Consider the following 24815-nt stretch of genomic DNA (forward strand, 5'->3'; position numbering starts at 1 on the left):
CCACCTGCAGAAATTCTCAGGTCATTCTGCACTAATAGGATACACAAACAAGGGTGATGGGACAGAGTGTAGGAGTCAGTTGGAGAACTTTATTTCTTGGTCATTAATATCAGAAAAAACCAAAGAGCCTCTACTCACAATCATTATTCAGGGACCGAGACTGCAGTTATTTAAAGTGAGTAGTGACATCCTTTACATGTTCTACTACCAGGTGAGTCAGGATATGCTAATGGGGCTCCATACTACCTATGGCAATACACCTTTATAATGCCTCACTGTGAGTGCTGTTCTGTTGGCTTTTTCTTTTATTTATTTAGTCATTTTTGTATGTGTTTGACAGGGCTTGTTGTTTGTTTTAATATATCTATATTTTTTGAGCTTCTCTAAAAGCTACATTTTTCTTTGGGACAAATGAAGTACTATTTATCCATCCATCAATTTATCCAACCAGATGGGAGGGCTCCACTCCATTCTTGACACTGCTATGCCACATTAAAAATTGGTACTCATTGTTAGCATGAGTCTACTTTATTTTACAGACATAATTGTTGAAACTGGAGTATTCATTTTTTTTCTTTCTCTGTGTTTTTTTTCTGTTACTCATCGAACTTCAGGGAAAATACAGAAAACCACCAGCAGGACCTTGCCCTAAGGTACTTTTTGACTAATTGTACTATGACCTGTTACTCTTAAAATTTCTGACCAGCATTTTTGTAAGTGAAAAGGTACATTCATGGAGTCATTTTGCATATTCCATAGTTGGGTCCTCCCTTATGTGTTTTCAACTTTTACAAACAAAACTGCCTTGATAGAAGAAGAAAAAGAAAAATAAGTGTTTTTTCAATGGAAATCCCTCAAGTCTATGACTATATGCTCACTAAACAAAAGTGGTTGTGTGTGTGCATGTATACATGATATGTATAATATATAATATATATTGTGTCTAGTGTAATGTTAGATGCATTGAGATTTTGTCTTGAAGAATCATACATGGATACACAAAAACACCCAATAATAAGACTTTTATGTGGTCTTATGAATAAATTGCATGGTATGAGATTTGAGAAGAAAATTTAGTATTAGAGGAGTGGTTCGCAACCATTTCAAAAATGTGTACCACCAACAAAAATATGTCTTATGTATAAATTGGAAGTCAAAGCTATACACTTATTTAAGTTATTGTCACATAATTTAACAGTATAATTATTGATTAAAATATGATTAACAAAATGAATTAATGTGATACTTGTGCTTGTTTGACAGATATTAGTTTCTTTATATCTGGTTCTATTTTACTTACTTATATACATTATATAGTTTATGCCTACATTTTGTCATCTACTAGTAGAATATAAAAAACGTTTCTGTTTTAACAATGTGTTTACACAGATTACTGTAGAAACGGAACAGACATGAAATGTGTGTGTTCCAAACAACGATCTATTATTTCCACTCTAAAACTCCACTTCACTCCCAGAAAATCAATCAAGGCATGAGCTGGGAGAAGTTTGCGCAATTTCTAAGTCGGTGGGGGGATGGAATAGCCGGCTGCTCTGCAGCCTGATTTTTATCAGCACATTTAGATGACAAAAGACGCTGGTGGAGAGCTGTGAACGATTTTAAGAAGCGATTTAAGATGGGACGGATTTATGAGTTTTTTCGTAGGCTCTGGTAATTCTAGTGTTAAATTCCCTTGCACCTCCTCATCAGTGTCTTTCTTTTGCAAATGTGTCAATTGGCACTGGCAGCAGGCAGCCTGCTCACTCATCCCCCCCACAGAGGCAGCTAAAGTCAATTCAGATGCTAAAGTCTCTTTATCTGGCAGTGAGGTGTTTGGAATTGTATAGAGTCATTATTTGCAATACATACATTTCACGTGAGCAATTCTTCATGCTAATGTTTAGATCTGGCAGTGCCATGCTGACGGTGTATGTTCCCAAGAAGAAGTCTGTCTGCATTCTTGGTTCCATTGCTCACGTATTTAAGTGTCTATAGCTGCAGGCGGAAGCTACTGTCACACTTTATTTATGTTGCCAAGCAGAGTTTTGTTGTGGTGCAGCAGTCTGTTATCCAGCAAAAGTGGCGTGAAGAAGTTGTCTGTTGTTACGATTCTGCCTTTGTAAAGAAACTGTTCTATAAGCTTTATGACCAAGTTTCGGAAAGTCTTTCTCCCGTGAGAAAACTGGGATCTTTTCCTAAATAAGGAGTGGGATTGCACATGTGCTTTGTCAGCATGCATATGTCACTCAAATACAGGAAGCTCTGCAGTCTACCTGTGACTTTACACTGTAGGAAGATAAGTGAATAAATATAGGTAAACAACTTGTGATGTGGCTTTTATATAAGTAAAATATACTTTTTTTTTTTGTTTGTTTTTTTAATATAAAGACCATCAAAAAACATTATCGCAAACAGAACTTTGCACGATACCTTGGCATCTTGTGTAGGCCCTGTTGTTTCGTTGAAGGACATGTGTGGAAGATTCACTGGCAGGGTGATGCCGAACCTCTTGCTGTATCGAAATGGTGCCATCTTTTGCTTTTATGCCTGGTGCAACTGCATTGTTCTTATATGTGACTGGATGTTTCTTGCAGGGAGGGCTTCTTTTCTTTTTCTCCGATGTTAACCCCTCATCTGAGTTCACCTCTGTTATAGCACATCTTTATTTGAAAGCTAACAGTGTCAAATCGGAGGGAGTATGAACGTAACTAAAAGAAACAAACTGAATAATAATAAAAAAAAACACTAACCTTTACAAATACCATAAATTTACATTGGCTGTTAGAGACTTAAATTAAATAGATGTTTTTATTCTATAATAGTACCAATAAGAGCAGCTCACTACTCAAAACAGTAAATGCAGGAAGGACCTGGAATCAGAACTGCAATCTCTTGATTATGAAACAGCAGTCCTTACCTCTGCACGAGCCATGTGGACGTGTCAGCATCGTCCCCTAATACCATTACTTCTTCTTTGGTTATATTATTGAATAAAAGTGCACTGTTTTCTTATACTTGTACCTTTTGTGAAACAGCCTTCACACATTTTACACTTCATGTCAACATTTTGTCATTATTACTATAACATACAAAAAGTTTCTGTTTTAGTTATGTGTTCAACATTTCTTGCCTCGCATTCCCTGTCATCCTACATTTACCGAGATTGTTGCAGACAAGGAACACACATGAAATGTATGTATTACAAATAACGATATATTATTCACCCTATACAATTCCAAACCCTTTACTGACTTTAGCTGCCTCCGTGGGGGGGAGAGTGAGCAGTCTGTTTGCTGCCAGTGCCAATCGACACATTTGTAAAACAGAGATGTTGATGAGAAAGTGTGAGGGAATTTAAGGTGGCCTGGGATTATGACTTTTTTCGTAGGCTTCAGGAATTCTAGTGTTAATTGTAATGTCTGATTCAGACTGAATGTATACCAGTAATTGAGATTACACTGCATCAGGAAAGTATTCACAGCACATCACTTTTTCCACATTTTGTTTTCTTACAGCCTTATTCCAAAATGGATTCAATTAATTTTTTTCCTCAGAATTCTACACACAATACTCCATAATGACAATGTGAAAAAAGTTTACTTGTGGTTTTTCCAAATTTATTAAAAATAAAAAAACTGAGAAATCACATGCACATAAGTATTCACAGCCTTTGCTCAATACTTTGTCGATGCACCTTTGGCAGCAATTACAGCCTCAAGTCTTTTTGAATATGATGCCACAAGCTTGGCACACCTATCCTTGGCCAGTTTCGCCCATTCCTCTTTGCAGCACCTCTCAAGCTCCATCAGGTTGGATGGGAAGTGTCTGTGCACAGCCATTTTAAGATCTCTCCAGAGATGTTCAATCGGATTCAAGTCTGGGCTTTGGCTGGGCCACTCAAGGACATTCACAGAGTTGTCCTGATGCCACTCCTTTGATATCTTGGCTGTGTGCTTAGGGTCGTTGTCCTGCTAAAAGTTAAACCATCGCCCCAGTCTGAGGTCAAGAGCGCTCTGGAGCAGGTTTTCATCCAGAATGTCTCTGTACATTGCTGTAGTCATCATTCCCTTTATCCTAACTCGTCTCCCAGTTCCTGCAGCTGAAAAACATCCCCACAGCATGATGCTGCCACCACCATGCTTCACTGTAGGGGTGGTATTGGTCTGTTGATGAGCAGTACCTGGTTTCCTCCAAACGGGACGCCTGGCATTCACACCAAAGAGTTCAATCTTTGTCTCATCAGACCAGAGAATTTTGTTTCTCCTGGTCTGAGAGTCCTTCAGGTGCCTTTTGGCAAACTCCAGGTGGGCTGCCATGTGCCTTTTACTAAGGAGTGGCTTCTGTCTGGCCACTCTACCATACAGGCCTGATTGGTGGATTGCTGCAGAGATGGTTGTCCTTCTGGAAGGTTCTCCTCTCTCCACAGAGGACCAATTTAGCTCTGATAGAGTGACCATCGAGTTCTTGGTCACCTCCCTGACTAAGGCCCTTCTCCCCCGATCGTTCAGTTTAGATGGCTGGCCAGCTCTAGGAAGAGTCCTGGTGGTTTCAGACTTCTTCCACTTACGGATGATGGAGGCCACTGTGCTCATTGGGACCTTCAAAGCAGCAGAAATTTTTCTGTAACCTTCCCCAGATTTGTGGCTCGAGACAATCCTGTCTCGGAAGTCTACAGACAATTCCTTTGACTTCATGCTTAGTTTGTGCTCTGACATGAACTGTCAACTGTGGGACCTTATATAGACAGGTGTGTGCCTTTCCAAATTGTGTCTAATCAACTGAATTTACCACAGGTGGACTCCAATTAAGCTGCAGAAACATCTCAAGGATGATCAGGGGAAACAGGATGCACCTGAGCTCAACTTTGAGCTTCATGGCAAAGGCTGTGAATACTTATGTACATGTGATTTCTCAATTTTTTTATGTTTAATAAATTTGCAAAAATCTCAAGTAAACTTTTTTCATGTTGTCATTATGGGGTGTTGTGTGTAGAATTCTGAGGAAAAAAATGAATTTAATCCATTTTGGAATAAGGCTGTAACATATCAAAATGTGGAAACAGTGATGCCCTGTGAATACTTTCGTGATGCACTGTACTTTGTTTTATTTGTACTTCTGATTGAAGTGCAAAATACTGACTTTCTTTCACCTTCTGAACAAGCAAATCTGCCATTCTATGAATACGTCAGCGTATGATGTCATTTGATAACATATGCAATTTGGACAAATTTGGCAGCAGTTTTCTCATCAAAAAGTGATAAAATAATATTTTTAGCAATGAAAAAATAAACTCTAGCTGTACCATACCAGAGCTAACCGCTTATTTTTGTATTTAAAATATTTCAAGTAAATTACACAGTAATTAATTAACATTTTCATATCTTTCAAAGTGTTACAGTTGTTTTAATTGAAAAATGATACAGCCAGAAAAGCAGCAAATTTTTATGACAGTTTAATTTAGGTTCTTCAGCCCTTTACAAACATAGAAACAAGCTGTGGAATATCATTTTCTGGTAATAAACATATAGAAATATGTTTCATTCACACAAAGAGAAAACTGTGGCAGAGTATGATTTAGTTGTCATAATTCAATTTGCGGGGACAGTGATGGAACCGTGGTCACTGTGTGCCAGCTGTAACATCTATAGTGCTTCTGCTACTGAATTTTCTGTTAAATTGGCAAAATTTTATGTTGGCTTGTTGTTAAGATTTTATATTTTTTGCTGAGCCAATGCGTTAATTCACACTTTTCTTCTGACTTTCAACCACACAATTTCTGAGCACATGCAAGTAGTCAAAGGCTTGGCACTTTAGACAAAGCTGTTTTAACACAACGTGTAACTCTTGTGTGGTGATGGCTTGTAACTGAAACAGCACCACATGGATACAACAACATTTATTTATATAGCATGTATTCATACAAATGATGTAGTTCAAACTTCAAAGTGCTTTACAAGAGGAAGACACACTTGAAAGATTTGAGTGAATCTCCTGCGTAATGTAATCTTACCAACATCAGCAGTAGAAATCACACCAGAGACTTCAGAGCCAGCAGCTATAATTTGCACAGAGATTTTAGTCGTTTCCATCATTTAGTAGTTTAATTCTGCACTGATGAATTTGGAACCGTTTAACACAAACATATCTTGAAGATTCCCCACAAAATCTTTTGAACAATTTTCATCAATTTATAAGGATTCTCTGGTACGTTTTGATTTCTAAAGTAGTCACTTCATTTTGATAAACATATAAAGGTATGGGCTCAGGACAGAGATTATTAATTTCTAAATTTAAGGTATTTATAGTTGTGTCTACACACTGCATTCGTTCTGCCATACTGTTTTAAACTGAAGTTTCTCCCATGTTACTACCTGTTATTCTCTCACAAAATGACAATTTTCCCCTTGTCTTTGCATTGCAAATCCCTTTTCGAAATCAAAATTGTTTCCATTACGTAATGCAAGGAATGTTTTCTTCTTTTGAATGACTTTTGAATAATAATAATAGATTCAATGTTTTAGCTTTTATAATTTCAATAATTTATTGATAAGATGATAAATACCTCACAGTCCCATTTGTTCCATAAGGAGACCCAAAGCCCCATAAACCTATATACCCTTTTATCATACACCAAGATTTGAGCCATGTTTTAAGCCTTCTAATCTGCTCAGTCTTATCTGGACTAGCATGTGGCACTGGCAAAGCAAAGGTTGTATTTAAATTAACTGTCACACTTTAGTAGCATAAAACATTCTGCACTTCTTCCACTGCAACTCGCAAGGGTGATATTGGAACATCAGGAGAGTTGTATACTGTTTATGTATTCCAGTGAAGTGACTATCCCTAACCCTAATTTCTTTACAGTCTTTATCATTCAGCATCCTCATCTTATTGGCACAGTTTCCTCATACAGCTTTTTGAAGAATTATAGTTTGTTATTATCCACCAAATTATGTGATCTCCACAACGAGGAACTGAATAAGTGCTACAGAGTGCCATTATGAACCAAAAAAGGTAATTTGTAGCAAAACAACCTCCAGCTGCAGAATCAGTGAAGCCTGTGACATAATTCATTTGAAAAAGGAAAAAAATAGGCAAAGGTTTTTTTTCCCCACATGAAAAAAAAATGAAAACATATTTATTAAAGTCAAGTTTTGACTGTCTAACCTTCTGTCAAGTGTGTAACACAATAAATACCAGTGTTATTTCTCCTATAGAAAACAGCAGTAATAAATGAAAATCTAGCTAAAACAGTGCAGTGCATTAGTAAATTAATACATAAATGGCTGGAAATAGTGACACTTTTAATAGAGTATTTTTGTAACCTTGAGAAGTCTGGATCTTACTTTTTGTGACTGTTGCTGGACTATATTTTAAATGGAGGAAGAGCTTCATCTTCCCGGAAATGCTCCAGACACCTGTTGCAGAACTTTGTAGTAGTCCTTTGGAGTAGCTGGGCCATGGGTGGCAGCTGTACATAAGGTCTTACACACAGTCACATTGGATGTGCACAATTCATTCAAATTGTTTTATTTGCCTTGTTTATTTTAAGATATAGCACTATTCAATACCATTCACACATCTGTCGCCTTCATCAAAGTCAGTCCTTACAGGTATTTTTAATGTTATATTCACAAAAAATGTGTTCTACTGATAGATGTTTGAGTAATTTTTAGGTTTGGTGTATTCCAATGAAAAAAAATGCATAGCAAGAGTTTGTCACAAATAATAAACTGTAGTGGATGTCCATGTTATGTGCTGGGTTTTCTTTCATTACACTTGGTAAGGAAATTAACGATGCATTACCATAGCTTAAAAGCTTTTTTGTGTTTTGTCTTTATAGAATCCCAACAAAGCCTTTGGTTCAAACTAAAGAAGTCATAAATAACAACATTAAAGACCAACATCACAGTATTTCAAAGCCCACTGAGAAGGACGAGCCAGCTCCTCCATCTAAAAATGAAATTCTTACTTCTTCTGTAGAGGAAGACAATGAGAAAGACAAGGCAACAGATCTGGAGGGGATAGGGGCTGAGCAGAAAACCGAAGAGAAGGCAGTGGTGGTAGTGGAAGAAGAGGAAGAGGAGGAGGAGGAGGAGGATGCAGTGATTGTTGAAGGAGAGTCAGTTGTTCCACAGCAGCAGGCACCAGTAATAGTGGAAGATGAGGATGCAGCCATGATGGTTGAGGAGGAGGAGGAGGATGATGCAGTGGTGGTTCCTGAGAAACCAGAGAGAGCAGAAGTAGTTGAGGAAGAAAATTCAGTGATGGTGGAGGAAGAGGAGGATGATGATGTCATGATACCAATTTTAATTACAAATGCAAGGACAGTCAAAGAGAACGAGCTGGATGAAGTTTTAAAAGATGGAAAAGAAGACAATGACATTGAACTGGTTGAGGCAAACGAGAAGGAGAAGATTGAACAACCAGTCGAGGAGCCTGCTCAGCCTGTCACAGAGTCTGTTCCAAATCAGGAGGCAAATGAGCAGGAAGTACAAGAAAAACCTCAAGAAATGGAAATTGAGCAGCCAGAGAGCGTGGAAAGAGAGATTCCCAAAATTACTGAGGCAAAGGAATGTATAGAGAAGCTATCAGTAAAACAGCTTCGGGTCCTCCTTTATGCGCTGTGTGCTGGAACCCAAGAAACATCTGAACACTTTCGTATTCCTCAAGGGCTCATCAGAAGCTGGTTGAAAAATCACAAGCAATACATGGAGGAGGAGAGTGCAAAAGGGGCTGCTATTGACTATGGCAAAGATGAGGCAGCCGCAGAGAAGCTGGTTGAATGGGTTTTGGTACAACGAGAACAGCAGCTGCCTGTTACAGAAGACAACTTCTTACAGAGGGCAACAGAGATTTATTACAAGGCCAATAACTTCCGCATTTCCTATGCATGGGCAGTTGGCTTCATGATGCAGCATAACTTAGGGTTGCAGATAAAAGGAGCAGTAAGCCGAAAGCTAACATCTGATATGGAAGAAAACAAGAAATTCTTTGTGGAGTTTGTTCAGAGGCAAATTCACATCCAAGATATCCCTCTCACTGTAATTGGCACTATGGATGAGATTTCTCTCTTTGTGGACTTGGAGGCTCTAGCTTCTGCTGATAATATTCGAAGTAGAGAAGCTGCCTTCCAGTTGTCTGGGACAGGGGAGTCACTTTTTGACATTGTTTTAGGTATTCTAGCTGATGGCAGCATGTTACCCACTGTGATCTTTTTCAAAGGTCAGCATGAGCAACTCTCCACTTCGAGTACCATTTTAGTAGAAGCTAGGCCTGAAGGCTTTAATGAGGACGAGGAGATGGAAATCTGGACATCCAAGGTGTGGCACAAGCACATGGAGTCCCAGAATGGTGGGAAAGGCATGCTTGTGATAGACACATTCCGTACACACCTGTCCGATGACGCACTTTCAGCCCTCAGTGCTGTAAACACCCTTCCAGCTTTTATTCCAATGGGCTGTAGCTCTAAAATCCAGCCTCTGGATGTCTGTATTGTTCCAACCATAGCAGCTTTCCTGAAGAGCAAATGGAGCATGTTGGTCAGGGACATGCATGAAAATAAGATTGCTTCTTCCCTAAGGGCCGAAGAACTTTTGCGTCTCCTTGTGAATTGGATCACTGAAGCGTTAGAAGGCATATCTGCACAACCTGAATTGGTGCAGCAGTCCTTTTTGGTAGCCAGTGTTTTGCCAGGACCTGAAGGAATCGACAGCTCGGCTCAGCGAAGTGTTGCTGACATGCAAGATGAGTTGGTGCACTTATTGGAGAAAAGGCTGATGTCAGGAGAGGCAGAGCGGAGAAATAAGCGTGACCAAGAACTTGAAATGGCAGGTCCACTGGAGGAATGGGAAATGACCGATATGGAGGAGGAGGAGGAGGGCCAGGATGATGAGTGTGCTTCTCCAAGCTACAGCGAGCAGGTGCCAGACACCAGGGCTCTTCACCAGCTGTTTGAAAAGGACAGTGATGCCGAGTCGTTTCACGGCTTTGAGGACACGGAGTTTGACCTTTAGTTGCCCTGGGTGGGCACACGCTTCCCAGATTATTAGGATAAAGAGGAGTTTCTGACTCCTGAATCAAAGAGACCTGAAAATCATTAACCACATGAATGACGTGTGCACACGCGCCTCCCACCTACTTGGGCAGGGTGCCGTCACTAGTACCAGTCTTCAGCATGTTGTCTCCCAATCCCTACTTCCCCACTCTACCGTCCCAAAAAAAAACAACAAAAAAAAAAAAAACAGAAATAAAAAGATTTGCTTCTGGAAAACCATGGACTCTCGTGAAGTGAGCGCAGGTGGGGAGGGGGACACAATGAAATGTCGGGACATGCTGGAAAAAAAACGTATCATGCTCAGTTACATAGACGGGGGACTGGGGCTCATGGGTGACCTTAGGTTTTTTTTGTTTTTTTGTTTTTTTTAAAGCGGCCATTGTTTTTAATCATGGTAACAACGGTATTCTGACATGCAAGAGAAGCCTTGAATGGTTTTACCTCAGTTTCATGGGGAGGAGGGCGGGAGGAAGATGATGGAGGGCAGGAAGACAATAATAAACTTCTCTCCTTCAGCGATGAAAATTACTGTTAAGAACATATTGTTGGGATATATATATATATTTTTTTTGTTCTTTTTATTTTAAGAGCACTGCTGTACTTTTTCCTAACATGCATGATGAAAACCAGGTTTAATGTCAGTTCTTTTGAATCGTCTTGTTTTGACTGTATGTTTTGGTGATTCCCTGTTTCTTTGACTTGACACTACCGTTTTGCTCACCTTAACGGGGCATTCCTGGGACTTCTATTTTGCTTGAATCTGCTGTCAGGTAGAGGAGATACAAGGGGGCTTATTGTTTGGTCAGCACTACATATGTACATATTCAACAAAGTTGAAATCAAACCACACACACACACACACACAAGTACACACAAGCACACACTTGACTACGTGCTACAAGCTGGTAGCCTCTCCTGTCTTGCCATAGACTGAGTTTATATGTCCCACTTGTGTCCTTTCTTTCTCGTGAAGAGTGCTATCTTCAAGTCATGGACATAAAATGAGTAATGCTGCTGGAAGGTGAGCAATAGAAGTCGGGGAAGCCCCACATGTCTGCTTCCCAACATGAAAAGCACTGGTGTGTCGCATTGGCTCTTTGTAAATAGTGACACCCAGCAGCAGCAGGCTGACCACCACGGTATGGGGACGACTCTTCAAGGCGACAGCATCATGGAAGATACACAGCCCTCCCTTCTTCCTTCCTTCATGCATTCAGCTCTGTGTACAAATAAATTGTGAAGTGCAGCAGTTTTTATTTACTTTAAAGTAAAATGGAAGGGCATTTTCTACTGTAAAAAGTTTATTTGTTCTGTGTTACTTTTCTTGAATCCATTTTTAAATATTAAAAAATCATTTCCAGAAAAAAAAAATGGCTTACAAAATGTCTTTAATGTCAGCCACAGAAAACAACTTGGTGTGTTTACAGCGGCATTCCTTAGTGCTCCTTTTTTCCCTTCTTGATGTGTGTTTGTAAACCAGAGACCTGGTGGCATCCGCAGGACTTTAAAGAGCAGCACGTCTGCAGATTGGAGTCACCTCAAGCAAATGAAATCAAAATTGTGATCCACACTACACGGCAGTTGGGATCAGGTCACAGGAAATGGACATAAATATACACACACACACACTCAACTCAACAAGTTTGAAGCCTACGAATGAACTTTTTGTCATTTGCTGCCCTTTTTTGCAGGCAATCAAGCAGAATTGGCTTACAGTGGCTTTTAGCCCAAAAGCTTGACGTTGCTGCCACTCCTGCTGGTGATTTAGTCACACTGATCATGCAGAATGCCTTCATGTGCAGTGTTTAGCATCAAATTATTAAACACCGAGTAGTGAGAAAAGCCCCATATAAATATAATTATTATGGTCTCCTTGGAATACAACATTTTGCTTTGGATAGCCAAGTAGAGAGAAGAAAAGAGGGAGAAAGAGAAGAGGAGGGAAAATGAAATGATTTCTATTCTAATATCAGGTTATGATAAGACAAGTGCAACCTGTACTCTGAAACAGCATCTGCTGTGAGACCACCCCCCAGCCCCCCAATCATCTTGGCAGTCTTTCCAGGTGTACCTTGTAGCGGTTCACAGCACCAGAGCAGGGATCGCCACTGGCGACATTGTCACAGCCGAGTGTTTCAGTCCGCTTATGTGGCTGTACTTGCACATCATAATTCAGGTGCCCCATATTAGACTGCAAGTAATTTTACCAAGAGAATGAAAAAGTCATTTCTCTTCTCAGCCACGTGACACTTGTATTAGTTAAACCGGTCAGTCAGTGACAATATCATAGGTGCATGTAATACTGGATTGTCATTTACTAACATAGCAGATGCAACATAATCAAGTAAACATCACTATGGGGGGACTGTTTGGGAACAAGTATTACAGGACAAGGCTACAAAAGTAATCATCATAAGTGAAGCGCGCAGGTCTGAGGAAGAATGAACAAGACTCCATGAGTTTAACACAACAGATTCACTTGTCTTTTTTGAGGAGCAACGATCACCTCCAGAGATCAAGCCAAGCCACTCCAAAAAGTAACAACAGTAGACATCTTGGGACACACCACTTGTCATACTTTGTTACGGACTCCGTATACCAGAAGATAACAAAACTGTTCATCCTGTCAGTAAAAAGCAAGAGGACACAGTTGGAGAGAACCGTGAAACACAGAACACCTCTCCAGTGTATGTACTTCACACAGTGACCAGAATATAATTGAGAATCTGTGTGACAAACAGAACAAGTCTTCCATGGAGCCACTGCTAGCTGATTTGACCAGTAGACACACTGAAGTCCACGTGGGTCAGCAAACCTGTGCAGCACCTTCTCAATTCAATTCACTTCAAACCATTCTGAGGGCAAACGCAAACTCAACTTGCTGTTGGGTCAAGTGCACCTAATAAGGTGGTCACTCCAAATGGGGATCTTGTTTGTTGGTGGAAAACATCCACTGACCCACAAATCATCACAAAGAAAGGTTTGCTTTTGACAGCACGCGGATCATTCCCAAGAGTGGTAATAATTGTTCTATCTACTGAAGGAGACGTACAATGAATTCAAAGATTGTTTTCATCAGCAGCACATTTCTATTCACAAAGTAACAATTAGAAGACAACAGAAATGCTGTGGCTTGTGTAGCTTCTCAAAATGGTGTCTGTTTAGGCTGACACACACAAGCTCTTTGGTCCACCGTTACTCCACAAGAAGACAGATGAAACCATGTCTGATCAGGTTTCCTGTAAAAAGGTTGTAGTTCAAATCATGACAAAAGACCACACTCTAGAAGGCCTCTAATGCCATCAAAAGCACAGGCAAAGATCATTAGCATGCTGCAGGCAGAAATGTCAGCTTTGCCAGATGCTTTGGATTCGGCCACTCCACTGTCCTGACTGCAGGAATGATTTCAGGAGACCAACAGACCATCCCACCTGGTCAGATTGACCTAAGGTGACCACACCAGAACTAGTTCATCTGAGAAATCATCTAATATCTGGAACCCAAACTATTGCTGCCTTTAGCACACCTCCTAGACGCAGGAGGACCAAGCAGGCCACATTCAGTTGCTGTAGTCACAACAGTCCCAAAGTATGCTGGCATGCAGGTGCTGCCAACACTCCTGACCTTAACACATAGCACCTTTGGCGTGCCCAATATTGCAATATCTGGATAAGTGACCTTCTGCCAGTCAATGGCCAGCAACTTCAGCAAACCCTTTGGCAGAATTGGGACGATATCTCCCAACTGTAGACACAGCGGCTCACTGGCTTTTTGGGACCAGATGTGGCAAGATGACAACTTTTAATGTTCACCGCTGGTGTGCTGGTACACCTTTGTTTTCTTCTTTCTATTTATTACTTTAGCAATGAAGTTTGACATTTCAACCCAATAATAAGTTGTTCCATTCATCCACTATCAAACTTTTTATGGTTTATTGTATATTCTGTATTTGTAACTGAATTTCTGCAGTATTTTCAAGACTCAAACTGAAGTGGGTCATGTCTGATGGTGGTGACCAGAGACCACTCCTGCTGACATCTCTAAACCCCTGCTGTACATGTGTGCTGCAAGACAAAGTTCACAAGCCAGACTTGGAATTGTTTATTCAGAGCTTCAATACTAAATAACAAAAGGCAATTTGTTTTACAACTGAGCTTCATTTTACAAAATAAAAAATAATAATATTCAGTGTTGTGGGCAAAGGGAGCATCCATTTCTTCACTCAAAGCCACTGAAAGAAAAGCAAAAAAAAAGTAAATGCTACAAAATAGGACTAGTGAAGCAAAATGTGATTTAATTCTGCTAAAAGACATTGTTGCATACACTTTAACAATAATAATATTTTGTATAAATGGTTACTTATTTCTGATAGAATTTAAGTAAACCCTCCAGTGCACATCTGCAGTTAAACATCTGACCTACTTGACGTCCTTGGCATGGTGACATCACGATGGGAATCCCTTATGGGACGGAGTAAAAGATTGTGGAGAAAAAAAAAAAATCCAGCATGGGAGGTGCAAAAGTCAGCACCCTCCTTCATAAATGCTTGATTTTTTTCCTTCATTTGATAAACTTTGGATTTTTGATGTCTGTGCATTTGGTAAAATCGATCCAAACGGTCTCGACACACGCTGCTCCTCCCTTTTGACGGCCATAATCCGATTCCATCAGCACAAGCCTACATACTTGTGTATCAGATATTCTACAAAACTCATCAAGAACATGAAGCTACGTTTTTGTTTTTTCAAAGCGACTTCTCCCAGAAAGCCTTTTTTTTTTTGTAAATAACAGTTTAAATCAAGCAAATAATTTTGGTTTGTCCTGAACAGTCATGAAATGTCTTCTCTGGTGGCAAAACTAGCTGAGTTGCCTCAGGACTCGTGTCACTCCGAGGCTAACCAGAGATTCTCAAGTGGCTACTGCTGAACTGTAAAAAGGACTAAGCTCTGTTATCATTGAAATAGCTCACCTGACCATGTTTGCAATGTCCCAGTTAGTTTCAGAGGACAGTGGTCCCTCAATTTCCACTCCGCTTTCAGTTACCGTTGCAATCTCATACTGCAGAAAAAGTGAGCACACGTCATTAATAGCTGAAGACACTGCTAATTCACTTCTGCCTGTCTTTACCCAAATTACAGAATAAAGCATCGCTCTTCAAACACCACAGATTCAAATTTAAGATCACTTACTCTGTTATATGAGCGGGCGTCTCTGTAATATAGTACTTTCAGGCAACGTTCAACCAGCTCCCGGGCTTCATCTTTACCCATTACAGGTTTGGATTCGAAAGCTTCTCTCATTAAGGGCTAAAGGACAAGACAACAAAAAAACAAACACGCACACTCACTATTAAGTTTAGACCAGCAAGAGCTCCAAAATAAAAATGTTAATTAAACCTGAGAAAACTGAAAAACTGCTCTTCTTCTCCCCTCAAATTACAAAGTAAACTACTGTGTGTTGCAGTCTTGGGCAGCCGTACTCGGTTCAGACTTTTTACCCCCCGTCCTGTGGTCTCGTCTAAATCTGAGAATGTGCAGCCTTGATGTGGACTGCAACAAACACACAAGCCAGCCATTGAACAAGAGCGCAAAAAGGAAGCGGGCAAGGAAAAGGCGCAGGAAGCACAAGCGTTACTGAAAACTACTGTAGGAAAAATATTTACCCTTATTTGAAAAAGGCCCACAATCTATTTCACCAAAACTTGGGCTGCAAACGCCAGCTGAATCAGAATGAACTGAAACGTGATGATCAAATTAGGCTGGAATTCATAGGAAGCGTACAATAAATGAAGATGTGTTGTCTGTAACATGTCTGTCAGGCTGAACAATGTGCACTACGGGAGTCCTGGGTGGGACTTGTTCTGGGGTACGGTGGCAGCACACCTACACCTTCTTAATGTGCCCACTGCAGAGCTGTGAGCTTACTGTGCCTCAAGAGGCCGGTAATATTTAGGGTAAAGGAAATCGATGCCCCCCAAAGACTGAGGTCATACCCATCATTAGTATTCTGGGGAGATGTGTGCTCTGACAGGCTTACCAACTGCAAACTGGTCTTTAAGGGGAAGAGCGAGTGTACTAATTAAAACTTGAGAACGTCTCCTTGAGGCAGAATAGTACAACCCACCCCTGGAGCCATGCCTTCAAATGCGCTCATCACCCTCAGGGTGAAGCACGAGGGTCTGGGGCAAGGACAGTCAAAGGAAAAATGGTTAGCAAAACTTAGCATGATGCTACCATGACCAGCACCAAGAAAATGATGACGATGATGATGAATCAACACCTCAGGTTGGAGAGAAAACAATGGGCCTTGACAGCTGTAGCAAATACCTATCAAGAAAATGAAGCCAGAGTCTCTCGCTCGAACGAGGGCACTTGCATTACTTGGACCTCTGGAGATAGAGAGCTGCTGTAATTCCCCATCATCTTGGGACGATTGTAAGGAAATAATCACATTTCATTAACCTGTACAACTGCTAAACAAGGCAGAATACAGAAATGTACCTGAAATATCAATAATTAGTCAGACCGACATGAGCAAGATCTACAGCAGCCAGTGTCATGTGCACAGGTATGGGTGGTCTCTACACAATACGTCACTCAGGCAGCCTGTTAGCTCACAGGCCAAAGAATTCACTGCCTCATAAATGGCTGAGCGAGAACTTCTACTTCCAGTAAGAGACGAAAGCAACACTTTACTGGTTGGGGGTGTTACATTCCAGTCAAAAGAGGAAGGAACAGCTTGGGTCACAGGAGAATACACCGCTAGCACAGAAAACAGAAGCATGCAGCACTGTCAAGATAGAGCTACTACTGAAGAGGAAAAGCACCGTCCTCCAGCTATTGGAACATAAAGGCCGCACCAGGTTCCAGGAGAAAAACGGAGTACAGAATGCATGAGCGGAAAGAGATGGTGTCCCTTTGGCAAAACGAGTAAAAAAAGAAAACTAAAATGTCAGACTGCTGGCAAGACGGCCAATCTTCTTGGCTGACATATGTGTCACAGGAAAGGAGTGGTGTCTTGTGCCTGAAGGGAAGGCAATTTCTTTTGCGCATAAAGTATTAAAGCTAACTGATGAAAGAGCTTGTGTATCCCACCTTCAAAGATTAAGAACACTGCAAAGACCCGGTGAAGCCTCACTGAACCGAAAACCATAAAGCACAGAATTCAGTGAAAGGTACACGAACTCTACAGTTCTGTCCATTCTTTATGATATGGGGCACAGATTAAACATGTTTGAGACAAATGATGAATCCCAAGCTCTCTTTTAAAGAACTCACTTTTGAACAGGGGCGGCATGGTGGTGCTGCTGCCTCACAGTAAGGAGAATCAGGTTCGTTTCCCAGTCCTCCCTGTGTGGAGTTTGCATGTTCTCCCCGTGTCTGCGTGGGTTTCCTCCAGGTGCTCCCGTCTCCTCCCACAGTCCAAAGACATGCAGGTTAGGTACATTGACAATCCTAACTTGTGGTTGGTGTGTGGGTGTGCCCTGCGGTGGGCTGGCGCCCTGCCCGGGGATTTGTTCCTGCCTTCCGCCCTGTGTTGGCTGGGATTGGCTCCAGCAGACCCCCCCGTGACCCTGTGTTAGGATATAGCAGGTTGGAGAATGACCTTTTTCTTTTGTTACATGCTGTATAATAAACTGACAATGAGTCCACATATTTAATCCTGATACCTAATGGCAGTCAAAGTGCCGTTGTCTAGCCTGTAGAGGCCTGTGTGTCCCTCCATGGATATGCCTCCCCAGACCATCACTGACCCATCACCAAACCAGTCATGCCGAACAATATTACAGGCTGCATGACCTTCTCCACGGCTTCCCCAGACCCTTCCACGTCTGTCACATGTGCTCAGGCTGAACCTGCTCTCATCTGTGAAAAGCACAGGGCACCAGTGGTTGACCTACCAATTCTGGTAAATGCCAGTCGAGCTCCACAGTGCCGTGCAGTGAGCACAGGGCCCACTAGAGGACGTCAGGCCCTCAGGCCACCCTCATGAAGTCTCTTTCTGATTGTTTGGTCAAATACATTCATACCAGTGGCCTGCTGGAAGTCATTTTGTATGGCTCTGGCAGTGCTCATCCTGATCCTCATTGCTCAAAGGAGCAGATACCAGTCCCGCTGATGGGTTAAGGACCTTCTACAGCCCTGTCCAGCTCTCTTAGAGTAACTAACTACCTGTCTCCTGGAATCTCCTCCATGTCCTTGAGACTGTGCAGGGAGACACAGCAAACCTTCAGGCAATGGCACGTATTGATGTGCCATCCCGGAGAAGTTGGACTACCTGTGCAACCTCTGTAGGGTCCAGGTATCACCTTATGCTGCCAGTAGTGACACTGACTGTAGCCAAATGTAAAAGTAGTGAAAAAGCATTCAGAAAAGATGGAGGGTAAAATATCAGTGGCCTCCCTCCACCTGTTAAACCATTCCTGTTTTGGGGGTCGTCTCATTGTTGCCCCTCTAGTGCCCTGTTGTTAAATTCATTAACACCACAGCAGCTGAAACTGATTAACAAGCCCCTCTGCTACTTAACTGACCAGATCAATAGCCCAGAAGGTTCACTGACTTCATGCTATACTCTGATTAAGAAGTGTTCATTAATTTTTTGTGCAGTATATTACTGCCTAAAATTGTTTGTTTAATGTTAACTTTTTATTTAATCTCGTAAAGCATTTTGAGCTACACTTTTTGGATGAAAATGTGTTGTATAAATAAATGTTGTTATCAACAGTAGAGGAGGCATATTAGGCATTTCTTTGAAATTGCTGACAGTAATTTTACGGAGGGGCAGCGAGTACAAAATTTCAGGATGAGCAGCTCAGCAATCAAGGAATTCTGCAACCCAATTAGGCCCTTGTGTCCCCTACCATAGCATACACGAGGGAGCGAGCTAATTCCGACTGAGAAGTGCAAAGCCACGGAGCGTTATAAATTGGCTACCTGTGCCAAGTACAGGGTTGCTGCCAAGAAGTTTTGATGGGAGCAAATTAAATTACAAGGCACACAAGCGAGTGTGCAAGTTTATTTTTTTGTGAATTTTACAATTTTACATTTTTTTAACATTCACGATTGTGTTAGCATTTTTTTTTTGTCTTGCAATTTCAAAATGCGCCTTTAGAAGGTTAATGGATATAAACTCAAACTCACCTGTGCTAAATAGGCCCCAAAACCTGTAGCAATAGTGGGTGCTTCATATGCTACTCCAAGCTTGTCAACATAACCTAAAAAGCTAGGGAGGAAAAATGTATAAATTGTAAAATATACAACATTTTAAGTTTTAACATTGTAAATCAATTTTTTAAAACAGTTGGTGCTATGTGCAATAAAAAGGAACAAATGATATAAATATCATTCACTATTACAACTCTACGATATTTCTACTGCGTCTAAAAAGAAAAAAAATGATGTTGTTTATTAAGGTGAAAAAAACATTATTTTATTACCCATATATAATAACCTTACTGGTTTTCCACATGTGAAATATGTGCAATTGATTATCTTCACACATTAAATAATGTCAAATGTATTCATGATACATTTTGTGCCGATTAAAATGTAAGATTTAAACATGTTTAACACTAATACACAGACTGATCCTCCCTTTCACAAACAAGCCTGCTACGTAACCGATTCTCCCCTTCTTGTAATGCCGAGTCCTAATTCAACTTAATCCATACTAGTTAGCCAGAACCTGAAACAAGTTTTTGGTTTTCTTTTTAAACTTTGAAGAAAGCTGGCATCACTGCTGAAACAATGAATGGAGACCATAATAAGAGGAGCCAAACACAAATCAGAGTGAGCCAGAGAGAATACCAATGGAATACAAGCATTCAGAACAATCTTGCAGAACACACTAACAGGGGGGGAAAATTTCCAGAGAGCCAATGATAGGATATACAGTATAATGGTGCGTGAGCAATAAGAGAACTTTGTGATTTTCAAAAATGTTTTAATCTACTGCCTGTCACACCAGAAAATCCATAACATTATTCACCACATTTTGTAACTGTGGAAATGAATTTCAATGATCTCAACATCATCAAACTTTAGGTCTGGATGATTCATTGTGAGAGGAGCCCTTACGTTTGTGTCATGGTTGTCAGCCAATCAAAAAATATTTAAAATTTCAGTATGAAGCATTCTATCATTTGAATATATCTGAATGTGCTATTAAGATTTGCTTAGCCATATACACATATAATCCCATATATGGTTTTGTACAAACCTGCCATTAGACCATTAGGGTGTTGTTTTCACAATACTATATACCCAGATGTTAGCTGATTTCAGCCAAGATTTTATATACAAAAAAATGCTAAACAACAAATAAGTGACCTGAAGGAGACATAGTCGAGAAGGCAAAAATGTCACCCTTTCTCATGTAAACATCAGTAAATAAAAAACCTTAAATCTTAGATTGTAGTGTGCTGGAGGCACGTGATTTCACATGACAACATGTGTGTCTTCTCATTTATTTCTCTTTTGCAACAGTCAGCTTCTGGACAGATTGGTGTATATTGTAATGTCTATAGTACTGATCAGCAGTATGTCATCCACAGACAGAGTCAACGCATTTTGGTCTACATTACCATATGCTAAGAGAATAAAAGACAATACTTGTCCCAAAAGCTTCAGTGAAAAGTGAAGGGTGCACTTTGTATTAGAAGCTGTGCAGCACTGCTCATTTTAGTGATGCACCGTCTATGGTAGGGTTGGCAAACACCAGGCCTGCAGTCCATATTCAGCCCTTGGACCTTTTTAACAGCCTGTGTTTCATCGATATTCAAAACATGTCACATATGGTCCACAAGTTAGTTAGTTTCCTCTTTATTGTTAGTTTTATCTGTAGTTAGAATGGAACCTGGTTTCCTGTAATGACCCAACAAGAAAAAGTGAAAAAAGGTGACATCACAATGCCATAGAGAATTTGTTTTAGCACAATGCCAAAGATGCGGCAGACTTAATGATGGAGAAAGCAGCTTGACTTCTAACACTGCTACATAGGTGTCACGAGTGGCCATGCTTCCGTGGCTCACCTGACAGCTACCAATGCCCTGCACAACTCTTCTGGGTTTTCGGTGACTTGATCGTTGCATGTGGATATAAAAAAAAAAAAAGCATTTGCATTTCCACTCAAATGTGTGGTCTGGGTGATCCATCAACATGTTTAAACCATATACAGTAATCCCTCGCTATATCGCGCTTTGACTTTCGCGGTTTCACTCTATCGCGGATTTTAAATGTAAGCACATCTAAACATATATCACAGATTTTTCGCTGGTTCACGCTTTCTGGACAATGGGTCTTTTAATTTAGGTTACATGCTTCCTCAGTTTGATTGCCCAGTTGATTTCATACAAGGGACGCTATTGGCGGATGGCTTAGAAGCTACCCAATCAGAACATGTATTGCATATTAACTAAAACTCCTCAATGCTATAAGATATGCTTCCCGCGCTGTGCTTGTTTGCTTCTCTCTATCTTTCTCGCTCTCTCTGCCTGACGGAGGGGTGTCAGCAGAGGGGCTGTTTGCACAGAGGACACGGACGCTCCTCTACAAAATGCCGCTTTATCGCGGTGCTTCTGTATGAGCGCTCTCTCTGACATTCTCTGCTCCTGACGCGCTCCTTTATGACGGCGCTCCTTTGAAGATAAGATATGTTTGCTTTCTTTTAATTGTGAGAAAGAACTGTCATCTCCGTCTTGTCATGGAGCACAGTTTAAACGTTTGACTAAAGGGTGTTATTTCATGTCTAGAGGGCTCTAATAATGTTAACAGGGTGGAAGAGTTTATAAGGGCTTAAAATATATAAAATTAACCACACAAACGTATGGTTTCTACTTCGCGGATTTTCACCTATCGCGGGGGGTCTGGAACGCAACCCCCGCGATCGAGGAGGGATTACTGTACAGCAATTTTTTTTTTTTTTTAATAGGTTATTGTGATGTTGTGAACATTTAGACTCATACAACTGTCCGACTAGCACTTATCTCTATCATGTTGTTTTAACATTATTGTTGTGTACTAGTGCGGTTTACTCTTAACATCCGATGACCTCCACAAACCCCTTATAGGGCATCTTCTAAACCCCAGGATGCACCATACTTGGCTTCATAACTCTCTTTACCCCAATACTATATCAGAGTGTAAAACAGAATTAATCCTATGTTTATGAATGTCACACGATTGGAGTGGTTTCCATTTACAGCTTCGCCTAGGGCAGCTTTCCTAACCTGCTGCAATGTCCAACACAACTTAATAAGATGGAAGACAGTTTCAAGAGAGACACGAAGCAGAAAACAGAACTGTGACAATACTTATATTTCTTGCGTGTAAAGAATATGTGGAGTTAGTTGTTCGATAATACAGTAATCCCTCGCTACATCGCGCTTTGACTTTCGCGGTTTCACTCTATCGCGGATTTTATATGAAAGCATAACTAAATATATAACACGGATTTTTCGCTGCTTCGGGTTCTGCAGACAATGTGTCTTTTACTTCCTGTACATGCTTCCTCAGTTGGTTTGCCCAGTTGATTTCATACAAGGGACGCTATTGGCGGATGACTGAGAAGCTAACCAATCAGAGCACGCAGTTAAGTTCCTGCCTGCTGAATGCAGTGTTAACCAGGAAGTCTCGTCTCGCTCATTCAGCATCAACGTGTTTCGCGGTGTAAAGAGTTGTGCTCTTTTGTGTTTATCGTTGTGCATAGTCAAGCCCTTCATTATGGCTCCAAAACAATCTGCTACTGCTTCAGGGGCCGTGCCCAAGCGCAAACGGAAGATGTTAATGATTGCCGAAAAGGTAAACGTTTTGGATTTGTTGAAGGCTACGATTCTTTTTATTTAAAAAGTAGGAAAGGAATATAAGATCTACGGCCGCAGTGTCCTTTTAACCAGGGTGCAAAACGAGTTGTAAGTGGATGTAATAAGGCAGTAGTCTGGATGGAATCTGCTTTAGGGATTTGCATTGAAGACTGCCAGAAGAAGAACAACGGCAGTGCTACACAATCGCCTGAAGTGGCTCCTTTAAGGGCTGTAACGCTCTCCTTTGTTGTGCAGTAAAATAAAACTCATTGTTATCGGACAAGTCATCGTGTCATTGTTGGTGAGTAACCATAATTAATTTTCTACTTACAGTACTGAGTACATGTACGTGCATTTAGTGTCACTGTACACACATTTACTGTATACTATTTTTGTTGCATTGTACGTATTTATTGCTGGTGGCCTGTCTATCGTAATGGCTGTAACATATGTGATATCGGAGACACTTAATATCTTTAAAATAATATTTAGGTTTTACTGTATATAAACAGTGTGTTTATATACATAATTTCAATGAATCTTACCTAATATCTAAGAGAATACAAAGGGATTATGCTGTATAACTCTGTGGGGAATATTTATAAACAGTGTGGGAGAGTTTATAAGGGCTTAAAATATATAAAAATAACCATACAAACATATGGTTTCTACTTCGCGGATTTTCACCTATCGCGGGGGGTCTGGAACGCAACCCCCGCGATCGAGGAGGGATTACAGTATATTCTGGCCAGAGCTGGGTATATAAAGTTTGTTTTCGATCCCCGTGGCCTATGGGAAGGTAGAAGCAATGCATTTCATTAGGCAAGTTATCAATAAATTCCACTCCCAAAGATAAATGCTACTTTATTCTTCCCAAGTGGGAAATTTAACATGTTTAGAAGCTCAAGAAATAAAACAAACACCATTACCTCTCAAACACACAAAAGGATTACAAACAAGAAGAAAACATCTGACTTGGCTAAAGATAAGAGAGAGCAGTCACAGTAAGGCATTATAATGGCATACTGCTGTAGGCATGAAGCAGCCCCAGTTGTGTTTCTTCACACACTCATTTCTTGACTAAAAGTACTTAATGAACAAAAGAAAAAACAATTTTCAAACATTTGTCCTCAGAGTTATCAATGCAAAATTGCAGTGGAAAATATTATTACTTAACTACACCTATTTTATTTAAACCTCTAGCAATAATACAACTATATTTTGATAGACGAGATTTTGGTATCAGTGTATAAATATGTACAATCATTATTACTCTCTATTAAAGATAACATTTTTCAACATTTATTATATTTCTAACTTGCTTTAATTCAAGTCTTCAAACAGAACTTGACAATGCCAAATATTATAATGTTTTCACTTTTCAAGGTTGTGTGGTTGATCTGCAACCCGGTCTTAAAAAAATGGTGGTGGTGGAAACACCCAGCCTGTACAGTGAGGAATTGCAACCCTTTGCTATAAAACACTACAAAAAAAAAAAAAATGGTACTAAAACATTAATGCTAAAGAGCAATGCCGATTGCAGGTATGAGAAAAGTTCACATTCCCTAACTGTTTGCCTACCTTTCTCCATTGTAGAAGCCTCCAATGACAATTGTATTCCACAAAGGATTCATCTTGCTTCTCCTATTGTACAGTACGCGAGTAAGCCACGAGTGAATGGCTTTAGGACTGTAGCTGTGACCATCACCAAGGAGCTCCTCATCAATACTGGGGGGTTGATAGACAACAAAAAAAATATATACTGAATTCAACAAAAAGAAGACCATATGAGTCTACTGATGCTTCACATTGACATCTGAAAAAGCAAGCACCAAAACTGAATTGCCGTTCTCAGAAACCTTTGAAAAAAGGTGGGGGAAAAAAACATGGTTGATTCCCCGATGGCAATTAAAATGTCAAAAGGAAACCTACAGTCTCAGTCGGATTGTTGGTCTAACA

The 24815-nt window shown here is 40.4% G+C and overlaps 2 protein-coding genes across 8 annotated transcripts in view; one reads left to right on the plus strand and one right to left on the minus strand.

Annotated features, from left to right (window-relative positions):
* pogzb (pogo transposable element derived with ZNF domain b) overlaps positions 1-10329 on the plus strand; it is a 187406-nt gene extending 177077 nt beyond the window's left edge. For all 6 annotated transcript variants that reach the window (XM_039750228.1, XM_039750237.1, XM_039750266.1 and 3 more), the window contains 2 exons: positions 615-653; positions 7844-10329. In XM_039750228.1, the coding sequence (XP_039606162.1) occupies positions 615-653; positions 7844-10016 (2212 nt within the window). In that variant the 3' untranslated portion in view covers positions 10017-10329. The remainder of the gene's footprint in view (positions 1-614; positions 654-7843) is intronic.
* A 3813-nt stretch (positions 10330-14142) lies between these two features.
* Positions 14143-24815, minus strand: part of psmb4 (proteasome 20S subunit beta 4) — a 29291-nt gene continuing 18618 nt past the window's right edge. For both annotated transcript variants that reach the window (XM_039750315.1, XM_039750306.1), the window contains exons 3-7: positions 24438-24584; positions 19198-19279; positions 15247-15363; positions 15027-15115; positions 14143-14288 (exon numbers count right to left, since the gene is read on the minus strand). In XM_039750315.1, the coding sequence (XP_039606249.1) occupies positions 14276-14288; positions 15027-15115; positions 15247-15363; positions 19198-19279; positions 24438-24584 (448 nt within the window). In that variant the 3' untranslated portion in view covers positions 14143-14275. The remainder of the gene's footprint in view (positions 14289-15026; positions 15116-15246; positions 15364-19197; positions 19280-24437; positions 24585-24815) is intronic.

Source organism: Polypterus senegalus, chromosome 1, assembly GCF_016835505.1.
Source record: "Polypterus senegalus isolate Bchr_013 chromosome 1, ASM1683550v1, whole genome shotgun sequence".
NCBI classification, from domain to species: domain Eukaryota; kingdom Metazoa; phylum Chordata; class Cladistia; order Polypteriformes; family Polypteridae; genus Polypterus; species Polypterus senegalus.